The sequence below is a fragment of the Drosophila innubila genome, chromosome X, assembly GCF_004354385.1.
Source record: "Drosophila innubila isolate TH190305 chromosome X, UK_Dinn_1.0, whole genome shotgun sequence".
NCBI classification, from domain to species: Eukaryota; Metazoa; Arthropoda; class Insecta; order Diptera; family Drosophilidae; genus Drosophila; species Drosophila innubila.
This window is the reverse complement of record NC_047626.1, coordinates 18668576-18680364: the sequence shown is the minus strand read 5'-3', so window position 1 is coordinate 18680364 and position 11789 is coordinate 18668576. Positions and strand designations below refer to the sequence as shown.

At 35.6% G+C, this 11789-nt stretch overlaps 4 protein-coding genes across 4 annotated transcripts; 3 read left to right on the top strand and 1 right to left on the bottom strand.

Moving 5' to 3' along the window:
- Positions 1-25: 25 nt before the first annotated feature.
- On the top strand, positions 26-1345 carry LOC117781781 (fatty acid hydroxylase domain-containing protein 2). The gene is made up of 2 exons (XM_034618644.1): positions 26-777; positions 1104-1345. Exons 1-2 carry the CDS (start codon positions 44-46, stop codon positions 1252-1254), a joined length of 885 nt encoding a protein of 294 aa, XP_034474535.1. The 5' UTR covers positions 26-43; the 3' UTR covers positions 1255-1345.
- A 433-nt stretch (positions 1346-1778) lies between these two features.
- LOC117781808 (39S ribosomal protein L22, mitochondrial) lies at positions 1779-3460 on the top strand. The gene is made up of 3 exons (XM_034618678.1): positions 1779-2153; positions 2862-3075; positions 3138-3460. Exons 1-3 carry the CDS (start codon positions 1893-1895, stop codon positions 3356-3358), a joined length of 696 nt encoding a protein of 231 aa, XP_034474569.1. The 5' UTR covers positions 1779-1892; the 3' UTR covers positions 3359-3460.
- A 732-nt stretch (positions 3461-4192) lies between these two features.
- LOC117781780 (transcription factor IIIA) lies at positions 4193-5603 on the bottom strand. The gene is made up of 2 exons (XM_034618629.1): positions 5350-5603; positions 4193-5293 (listed from the first exon to the last, which is right to left on the bottom strand). Exons 1-2 carry the CDS (start codon positions 5530-5532, stop codon positions 4283-4285), a joined length of 1194 nt encoding a protein of 397 aa, XP_034474520.1. The 5' UTR covers positions 5533-5603; the 3' UTR covers positions 4193-4282.
- A 492-nt stretch (positions 5604-6095) lies between these two features.
- LOC117781800 (NECAP-like protein CG9132) lies at positions 6096-11530 on the top strand. Its single transcript, XM_034618666.1, has 4 exons — positions 6096-6280; positions 7914-8310; positions 11034-11245; positions 11315-11530. The coding sequence occupies exons 1-4, from the start codon at positions 6198-6200 to the stop codon at positions 11364-11366; spliced, it is 744 nt and encodes a 247-aa protein (XP_034474557.1). The 5' UTR covers positions 6096-6197; the 3' UTR covers positions 11367-11530.
- Positions 11531-11789: the final 259 nt, after the last annotated feature.

Sequence of the window (11789 nt, the reverse complement as noted above, 5' to 3'; positions counted from 1 at the left end):
AATAGATTTGTAGAATTTCTTGCACATCAGTTAAGATTGAGCAATGGTCGCTACCACAATCCTCTCCAGCTTTGCTCTTCGATGGCGCTACGCTGGCGATCTGCTTCAGGCACGTTGGACCTCGCTCCTCGATGTCATTGGCGATGATCCGATGAGATTGTGGGTGCTGGGCACCACAGTGGTTGTCTTTTGTGTATATTGGATGTATGCAGCCATATTTACAATCATGGACATTACGAATCGTCCGAGATTTTTGCGCAAATACAAAATACAACCGGGTCAGAATGAGCCTGTGGATCTAAGTCGACTCTGGCAGGCCATCAAAGTGGTGTTGTTTAATTTAACGGTGGTGAATGCACTCCACACCTGGTTGCTCTTTAAACTCGTGCTCTCCCACTACAATAGCCATGATATACGAGAGTTGCCCAGCTTTGGACGCGTCATAAGAGATTTTGTTGTCTTAATTGTGCTGGAGGAGATTATGTTTTATTATGCGCACCGTTTGCTGCACCACAAGTCCATCTACAAGTACGTGCACAAGAAGCACCACGAATGGACGGCCCCCATTGCGGCGATCACTCTCTATGCGCATCCAGTGGAGCATGTGGTAGCCAATTTGATGCCAGTCGGTGTCACATTGTCTCTGTTGGGATCACACGTTACAGTCGCCTGGGGCATGATCGCATTGGCCGTTATTAATTCGATGAGCGATCATGCGGGCTACAGTTTTCCCTGGTCGGCGGGATCAGTACGTTTCCATGACTACCATCATGCCAAGTAAGTAAAAAGAACAAAACTAAAATCGATTCCCTATTCGAATTCTAAAAAATATTTCCAAGAATATTGGTATTGGTATTTGGAAATGAAAATTAGGAAAGCCAAACTATGTAAAATGGAAATAAAAATTAGGAAACCAAAATTATGAATAATTCCTATCAAGAAATACAAATTAGGAAAAAAAAATGTGGTGGAGAAAAGTAAAATAAACCAAAATAAACTTTTGTTCCAATTTTTGTACTCTGAATATATTTTTAGTTTCCTAATTTATGATTCCCGGAATTCGTAAGAGGTACCAGTAAAAACATATTTCTCTGTATTTTTAGGTTCAATTACAATTATGGAGTTATGGGCTGGTTGGATAAGCTGCATGGCACCTATAGAGCACCACTCGAGCAGAAGCCAAAGCAGAAGCCGTCCCAGCAGCAGCAGCGGGTGGCAGCAAAGTTGGCTAAAATCAAACGCAAGGCTAACTGAATTCATTATGTACAACATATCAATAATACTCTCCAACGATTTATTTAAATTCAAATATATACTTTTGCAGCCCTGCTTTGAAATTCAATGATACATTGCATTTTTAACAATCGATATATAAACATACAATCATACAAATTTTAACAATCAATGGTTGACAAATATCGCAATTTATGAGTAATCGAAGCTATCAAATTTAATTCAAAAAAATATATCAAAAACTTGAGAAAATTCTTACAAAAATTCTCCATAAATTTTAAAAATTCTAGCTACAAAAAAAAAGTTTGAAAACAAGTACAAAAATTAAGAATACATTTTTTTCTGAAATTTTTACGTATTTTTTCAAGTTAAGAAAATTTTTACTGGAGGGCAACCTTCGGTTTAAGGACGCCGCGCCGATAGACTACGGCACTTTTCGATTACTGAACCAACTATATTATTGGATTTAGTATGTTCGCTCACTTTAGGATTAGTTCAATAGAACGTAGTCCAAACGATTCGATACAACTCTATTCTGCAGCCCTCGTTCACAGCTGTCGCTGGCATGCAAGATAGTTACGCGACTGATGGTGCCTCTAGTTTTTTTGTGGCTATAATAATTTCATTTGACGTTTTGAAGTAACTATAACTGAAGCAACATGCACAAAGTGATAAGGCAAATGACGCAGTTAAGTCTGCAAACGCCACTGCTGGCGTCCGCCCCCACCACCAGTACTGCTAAGCTGTTAGCAGTTACACCTGCGATCACGCACAGTGGCGACTGCTGCGGCGTGCACACGTCTGCGGTCGGAGGGCTTTGCACCAAATGGAACAAACACAACTACGGTCCGAGAAGATGGCTAGAATATAACAAGACGGTCCATCCGCCTCAGGAGGTGGAAGAAGAGCCACGCAAGGCGGTAAGACAGCTTCCCAACTTAAAAATGTTCATCTATTACCAAGTTTATACGACAGCTTAAGTCGTTTTCCATTAAATCATGTTGACCTACACCGCATATATATATATACACTTTTATAATGCATTTATGGTGTAAATTGATTTTGCGAGTCATGCGTTTTAAACCCGCAGCTATTTTTTAAATGTATAAAATAGAGGCCGGAACTGTTTAACGTTTTAAATTAAAATTGCGACATAATTATTTTCGAATTTTTATTTCAAAATTTCGGAATAGCACTTATTTTAAAATAACAGAATAGTCCACAAATTTTAAGCCTACCAAAAAATACTAAAAATACTGTTTAAAATATTTATAATTTTTTATGTTTAGCTCTTGTTTCACAATATTCTGTAACTTTTACTTAAAAATCAAAAATATGCTTATCTTGTTTTGTAACTTTTATTTGAAATCAAAAATATATTCTGTAACTTTTATTTCAAAATCAAGAATATTTGTTAAAATAAATTTCAATTAATAATCAAGTGATTTGTTTTTTAAAAATATTGAATTGAAATTTTTCCCGGATTTCGATATTAAAAAGAATCAGCCGATTGTCTTATACAACTGTCACATGCCATATATTGAATAAGAACACAATAATTGAGTAAATATTATTTTTATAAACTTGTTAACTATACAAATACTAACAAATAATGAATTATTTTACAGTATGTATGCCACATGCGCAACAACATCAAATACAGTCCGGATAAGATGTGGTACATCGCTGCCTTTGTGCGCGGCATGTCCGTGGATGAGGCACTGAAGCAGCTGAACTTTGTGCTCAAAAAGGGCGCCACAGATGTTAAGGAGACAATATTGGAGGCACAACAAATGGCCGTTGAACGGCACAACGTGGAGTACAAAAGCAATCTGTGGATTGGTAAATATATAACAATTGAGCAACCCCTTCTTAAATAACTAACAAATTTTATTGTCTCTTAGCTGAATCGTTTGTGGGCAAGGGACGTGTATTTAAAGGATTACGTCGTCATGCACGCGGTCGCTTTGGTCGTGTCGAGTACAAGCATTGTCACTACTTCCTGCGCCTGGAGGAAGGTGAACCCCCGCAGCACTATTATCTTCCCGAGCCACAGACACCGCAACAGCAGTACGAGAAATGGCTAGAGCAGATGCGCAGTCGAAAGGTCATCAATTCCCTGTAAATGATATCCCTCAGTACTGTCCACCACTGTCCACATTCATCGCATTTTGATGTCATATTCAACAACGTTGTTCAAATATATCTTAAATGAAAATTAAAAACTGAAACAGACTTTTATGTTATGATAGTAAAGCAATCATTATCAATTTAAATTTTGAAAATTTTAAATTGGTTATTTTGTCATCTGGAAGCCCATAATTATCAGAGGGGCTTTTATACAGACAGCCACACATATTTCTGTCTTTAAAAATTTTAACTCTTTTTAAAAAAAAAAAAAATTATGATATAATATTTAAATTTTAATTTTTATTTCCAAATCATAATAACTCATATTTTCAAAATTCATTGAAAAAAAAAGATAAATATTATTAATTGTTTAATAAAAAAATAAATAAATGTAATGTATATATCTTATGAACCAAAATCTAAAAACATTCACGATACGTGCATAGGATGCATCACATGCCCTTAAAGGACACATACATAATTAAAATAAAAAATAAAGAATAATTTTATGAGACTCTAAAATCTAGATCTCACAGACCATAAATGCCAGAAGAGTCGCTAAACTTGCTATTTATGTAGGTTCCTCTGTATCCTTAACAGATAAAAAAATTTAAGACTAATTTTAAAACTAGAGCCTTTGGTTCTGTTCTGAAAATTTCAAAACGATGGCATAAGCTCGAAAGTTATTTAAGAAACAATTTTACACAGCGCTGTTGACATTATTAATAGATTGCTTTGCGCTTTCAAGAGCACGTTATATAAATGAATTTTTCTACCTAGTGTCATTTACACTAGTTATTTTACTACTGTAAAAATAAACTCACAAGAGTTATTTGACCTAAGGGTATTTTTAATTTTTTTAAATTTATACATTAAATAAATGTTTTAGACCCCGTTTTGCTTTCCCCTAGACTTCAGTCTATTCTTGCTCCTCATGCAAGACTTTCTCCAGCTGTTCATTAATATCCAATTTTCCTGACTGCTGTTGCTCCTGTTCAATTTCCTTGGCGACGTTCTTCAGAGCCAGAGGTTTCCGCAGTCGTACCTCCTGGTCGAGATTCTTATCCAGCACCAGGCAGGCCAGTTTGGACAGGCGAGAACGAGCTGGTTGACCCGCATCACGGCGACGCTTGCGTGTCTTTTTAGCTTCCACCGTTGGAGACGGCTTCTTTGGTGCTGGAGTCTGAGACGCCTTGGGTTTGGGCTTGGTGTGATCGCGTATCAAATGTCTGCTAAGATTCTGAGCGCTGCTGAAGCCGCGACCACAACCAGAAGCGAGGCATTCAAAACGCTTGCCCGAGTGGGCAGTGACCACATGCTGGCGCAGATTGCGTTCATAGGAATAGGTGCGATTGCAACCAGGTTCGGTACATGGGAATGCTGATTCGATTGTTGTGGTATGCTTGGCCGCAATATGTTTGGCCAGATCACTGGGCTTCTCATAGCTGCGATCACAGTGATCACACTTGTGATGGCTGCGTCCGTGCAACGTTTCCCGGCAATGTTTCGTGTACAATGTCCACTTGTCAAATTGCAGTTGGCATGTAGGTTCGGAGCAGGCATACAGTTTGCAGCTGCGCTGATGACTCTCCTGCTGCCACTGCTGATAGAATCCACGAGCACACTTCTCGCAACGATACGGATAATCCTGTGTGTGCTGTGTTATCTCATGACGACGCAGCTTCATCTTCTGCCGGAATTTGGCGGTGCAATGAGTGCACGGATATTCGCGCGGCGATTCGTGTGCCTCTCGCACATGTCGCTGCATATTGCAGGATGAGGTGAACAACTTGCTGCACTCCGGCAGACTACATTTGATCGTCTTTTGTGGCGCCACAGTACGCTCATGCGTACTACGCACGTGACGCTTCAGATGACTTAGAATCGAATAAATCTTCCCGCAGCCATCGTAAGTGCAAGCATGCTTTTTCTAAATGCAAAAACCTTTATTGTTAATCAACTTTTGGTTAATATAAGTTTACTCACAATGCCGGTATGGTGGAACTCATGACGGTCCAATTGATCCAGACGCTTAAAGCTTGCTTCACAGCCGCTAATGCTGCAGTTGTACTTGGGGCCAGTGCTGTCGCGACGCGTCTGCCTGAGCTTAAACTCCTCCAATGCAACGTCCAAGTCGCTGTCGCTTGTTATTTGCTGTTCCGGCAGCATTTTGTGCTCCCACCACAAATTGCAAAACAAAATAATTCAATAACAGCAACGTGCTAGAGTCGATTCGAATTGTTCACCAAATTGAACGAACAAACTAAACCCCTGACTGTTCACTTTTTTGGCTCGTTCATTTCGTACGTTTGAGTAGCTTCCACATGCAGTCTGGTAATATTGCCAACAGCTGTAAAAAATCGTTTCATTAAATAAAAGTACGTAATGTATTTATAATTTTATTTATAATTTAGTAATAAGATTATATATCATTTAGCCAAGTAAATTTGAAATTGGATAAAATGGGGCCGATAATTTTTATGAACTTCGCAAGTTTGTCACCCCTAGTGGGATAAAGTTACAAAATCAATTCCAAAAATAAAGTTCTAAATTTGACATAACTTTTAAAAAAAATAATGAATTCAAAATTTTAAAAATTCTAACTTAAACATTTGAGAATTCTTTGAACAATTTACAAAATGACCTGAAACTAACTTTTATTCATTTTCTGGGAGCCAAGGTTGCCCATACGTCTTATGGCAACCAAGGCTGCCGTATCGCTTTGGTGAGTAGTTCAATCTGAACGTTCGACACAACTCAATGTAGTTGTAAGCTTACAGTTATAAACGGAAATTGTAGACAAGATAATAAACAATAGAAATAATTCAAATAACATGGAATACGAGAGCGTGCTGATTGTTAAACCCGAGGTATTCATATACAAAATACCGCCACGCGCCAGCAACAGAGGATATAGGTAAGTTTTATCTAAAAAAAAATTGTGATGATTGTGGACAAAATACAACAAAATTTGTCGTGTTGTTCTTGTTGTTGTGTGGTGCAATTGAAAGTTTTGTGATTTCATAAAGAGACGCCCCCACATCACATATCTGTGCATGTGTATGTATGTGATTTCGTGAGAAATGCATAAATTATGTTAAATATGCGCAAGACACGGAAAACAGAGCAAAATATGTGGCATGCAGCCGCAGCCAAGGTTAAAAAACACGACTATTGTCGTTGTCGTTGTCAATGGTTGTTTTTGTTGTGATCGCTTTGCTGCCACTTTTGAAGTTCAATTGCAATTGATTTTTTGTTGCTCAATTGCAATTGTTTTTCTTTTTTTTTTTGTTTTCTTCTTTTAACCAACGCATTGCAGTTTCTCTTAATTGCTGTACATTTTACTTACAAGTGAAATGTATGTGTGTGTATGTAAATTCATATATATATGTGTGCGTGCATATAGCAAAAAGCTTTTTGTACAAGTGTAATTGTTTTTGTTGCTACTCTTGTTGACTTTCTTTGTTTTCGCTAAGAGCGCCCGCACAGCAGAAAACAATACATACACACACACACACATGCACACATTCCAATAAGCACGAACTAACACACATATGCATACAAAATACCAAGTTTATACGGCAGATTACATCGGTTTCTCTTTATTTTTGTTTTTAAAAACATATTGATATTTTGTAATATATTACAAAAGCAAAAACTGCCATATACCACATATTCAATAGGAATGCAATAAGATAGAGCTGGATAGAGTAAGATATTTTTTAAACGATAAAAATTGATTCAAAACTTATTCAAAACCCGGTCATTTTTGGTTTTCGGTTATTGGTTACACAAATTCATTGAATATCGGTATCGTAACACTTACCGGTTTCTGTTTTGAAATGATATGATTTCGGTTCACAAAAAAAAAAAAAATTTGTTCTAAAAGTGTAAAAGAGTCCCTTTACACGTATATTAAAAAAAAAAAAAAACCTTTGACTTCAAAAAAGATGTGTTTAATTAGATCAATAATAAAGTTTAGAATCAAACGTAGTTTTAAAAGAGATGATTGCACCTTAATAACATAACTGAATTTTATGCTTGATTGATCCGGAACTAACCTTTATACTTAAATCGGTTACCAATAACTAATTTTTCATTTAATTTTTAAAGAAAACTTAAATCCAACTTAGAATTTGCTAAATTTAAAATCAAAAATTTGAGAACTACAAACTAGTATTATGCATTACACAGTGTGTAAGAAACACTTGTAATTATTATAATATAGATTCCGTATTTTTCTCTTAGCTAAAATGTGAAGGAAATATGCATTGCATTGTATATCGTAAAATCGATTTTTCAAAATAAAATCAATGTTCCACAAAAAGTCAATTTAATATCGAATCGAGTCCCAGCACTACAATAAGACAACGATTATAGGAAAAAACTGTTACGATTATGATGATTTTGGTGAAATCGAGCTTAGCTGTCTTATAAACTTGTTAATATACATGTAGATGTTTTTATAACTCAAACCAAACAGCGTTATTAACTGACAACATAATATATAACCATTTTTTTTTTTTTTAAATTAATTAACAACACGGCAGAGCAGCGGACTGGAACCTCAAAGAGCCCACTTGGACCGGACGGATGCGTCTGGTGGCCAAGGGCACCACATGCATTCTTAAACTGGAGGATAAGACGAGCGGCGCTCTATTTGCCAATTGTCCCATCGATACATATCCCGGCGTGGCCATCGAGGCGGTTTCCGACAGTTCGCGGTATTTTGTTATACGCGTTCAGGACGACAATGGGCGATCAGCATTTTTGGGCCTGGGATTTGGTGATCGTTCCGATTCGTTTGACTTGAATGTCGCGTTACAGGATCACTTCAAGTGGGTTAAGAATCAGGAGCAAATCGAAAAGGAGAAAACCGAACCCAAACAGGAACTCGATCTTGGCTTCAAGGAGGGCGAAACTATCAAAATTAACATGCGCATAACGGTGAGTTTCAATCCTTAAAATTATAGTTGCTCAAGTAATTACTTTTCTAATATTAAAAAATAAGACAAATTTTTTTGGTCTATTATTTTTTTATTTTTATTATATTATAGTTGCTTATGGGTCTTAGAAAAGTTAAGAAAGACATACTGAGATCCATTACCAATTTTGAAAAATAAAAACAGATATTTGCATATTTTCGTTTGTCAAAACCAGGGTATAACACCGTAACTGGCATCGGAACCGTTAACCGAAACTAACCGTTTCATTTTTAGTACCGAAACTGAAATCGTAACCGATATTAATTCTTTTTCAAAAACTGAAAACCGAAACGCTTGTGCCGGTACGGTTGTGGAAAAGTTGCTAGGTCAAAGAGTTGTCCAACTTCCAGTTGTCATAACTTGATCAAAACTGAATAGATTTTCGAACGGAATGTCATTTTGATCATGATATGGCCTCTTAATTCATACTGCATTTAAATTTTTTGCATTTAGAAAATTCTATTATTTTCGACCAAGATTCGATTTCGATGGTAAGGGTCCCCCCTTTGATATTTTGAAAATTCAAAATTTTAAATATCAAGTTTTTACTTTTAATCAACTCCTTATATCGTAGTTAGTATAAAACAACACTTTAAACTTGATTCTGAGACCTTTCATTTTTTTGAAAAAAATCATGCCAAATTGGATAAAAATTTTGACTTGTAAAGTGGTTAAATCCGAAGTCTGACCAACTTCAAACTGTCATAACTTGATCAAAACTGAATCGATTTTCAAGTGGAACGTCATTTTAATCATCATTTGGCATTTTTATTCATTCTGCATTTAAATTTTATTAAATTCTTAAAAAAAAATATTTTTCCCCAGTTTCTACTAGATATTTATTTCGATGCTAAGGGTCCCCCCTTTGAAATTTTGAAAATTCAAAATTTTAAATCTCAAGTTTTCACTTTTAATCAACTCCTTGTATCGTAATTAGTATAAAACAACACTTTAAACTTGATTCTGAGACCTTTCATTTTTTTGTAAAAAATCATGTGAAATTTATTAAGAAAAAGGACTTGTAAAGTGGCTAAATCGGAAGTCTGACCAACTTCAAACTGTCATAACTTGATCAAAACTAAATCGATTTTCAAGCGGTATGTCATTTTGATCTTGGTTCGGCCTCTTAATTCAATCTGCATTCAAATTTTATTAAATCTATTAAAAAATATTTTCCCATACATTCTACTAGATATTGATTTCGAGGCTAAGGGTCTCCTCTTTGAATTAGTACAAAGCGACACTTTAAACTTGATTCTGAGACCTTTCATTTTCTTGTAAAAAATCATGTAAAAATTAAGAAATATTTTGACTTGTAAAGTTGCTAGATCAGAGGCTTGAGCAATACCGAACTGTCATAGCTTTGTCAAAACTGTACCGATTCTCAAGCGGAATGTCATTTTGATCATGGTTTGGCATCTTGGTTTAATTTGCATTTTATACCTCTTGATCTTGAATCTAGATATTTACTTTGATGTCATAATTATTATAAAACGACACCTTATCATTTTAAAATGTTTCAAAATTGATTTTGTGTACCGTTACGCACCGGTACCGAAAGAAAAAAACTGAATGGAACCTTTTACCGAAATAGTTGTTTCGAAACGTACTGGAACCGAAACCGTAACCTTTATTGGTTTCGGTTTGATTCTTTGGTAAAAACATTTACTTGATCTGACAGCACGTAATTATGTCATTTGCATATTATTTTGGCTGCGTCATAATAATTCGTGCGATAAGACTGTTCTCATTGCAAAAAAAAAATATTTAGTTTAAATAATTTATTTATTTAATATAATATATGATATATAAAATAAACCAATTTATGAGCTCTCCAACATTTACAAATAAAACACAACTATTTGAGTCATAAATGATCGTTAAAAGAACCGTACGTGACTACCCTTAAATAATTATATTACTGTTCAACACAATTGAAATTTAAACTCATCAAACTCATTACCATATCCCCTAGCTGCTATTATATACATCTGGAACATCTATAGTAATTCAGCATTAAATATATAGCTATTTAATTAGAATTAAATAAATATCAATACTTCAAAAAGCAAAAAAGTTTTACATTCTCCATATGAAAATCACAATTAAATGCAAGCAAACACCAAGTAAGAACAAAACAAAAATGTATCGAAATGATATAGCTAATCGCCGAAACCAAATCCAAAATGTAGTATAACTATATTATTATTATTACTATTAATAACCAATTCGTAAGCTGATCGCAAAATAAACAAGCGAAATAACTGGTTAGCATTGAACTTTGATTTTGATGCAGGCTTAGACTATACTTAAATAACCGGACAGTCAATAGAAAAACCCACGATTTTATAGACTTACAGCCCTTGTCCGCTATATATGTGGGTATCTATTGTTTTATCGTTCTTACCATACCATTTACTACGTCTTTTTAATATACTTTTCACAACAAAATTTATGTATCCTTACGAGATAAAAGTCTTGTGACAAAAGCCTTTCTATGCCCCAAGATGCCTTATATTCAATATTGTGACGAACGATATTGCCTTTAATATATATTAATATATTTGTTTTTTAATAATGACAAAGGTATACAAATGCACACACCTGTTGTAGTGAAAATAAGCTATTAACCCATTACTGACTTTATTTGAATTTTTCTTATTTTGTTCTTGACTTGTTTTACAGAAAAAGGATGGCTCTGAGGGCAGCTCGCGTACTGGCAAGGGCAAGGGAACTGGTGGCGTGCTACCACCGCCACCTGGTGGATTGGGAAAAATAGCACCACCACCGGCTGCAGCGGCACCAGCGACGTTGCGACAAAGTCCAGGCGCCTCGCCAGCTCACAGGAGCAGCGGAGGCGGCGCCGGCACTGAATGGACCGACTACGCATCCGCCGGGTGAGTTCATTAACTATATTAAAATACCATATATTATTCTAATTCTACTCTCTCTCTCTCTCTATGTAGTGGTAATCAAGGACAACAGAATACGGCGAATGCCAATTGGGTGCAGTTTTAGGCTGAAATCGGCGCAACGTCACGCACTTTTCTTGTGTTAAGGCTCTTAATGTGTTTTTTTTTATTGTTCAACACACACACACACACACAACTTTCACTCGCTATTCAAATGGACAACAGAACGAGCTCCGAGAATGACCAACACATACACACTAATACATATATGAGAAAAAGTCCGTTAACGTTAAAGTTTATAAATTTACATATTTTTTTTTTGCATATTAAGTAGTATATATATATACATAAACATATGTATATATACACTTGAATATAAAGAACTGTTCCGAGTTACGATTTCGCAACGTATATATACTATATACATTACATATATATTAGACATATTCGCTAAAAGTCTTAAGTATTTAAATGTGAAAACCATAATGTGAAATGGGAATTAAGAACAGTTCTCATAGAGTTGGAAATG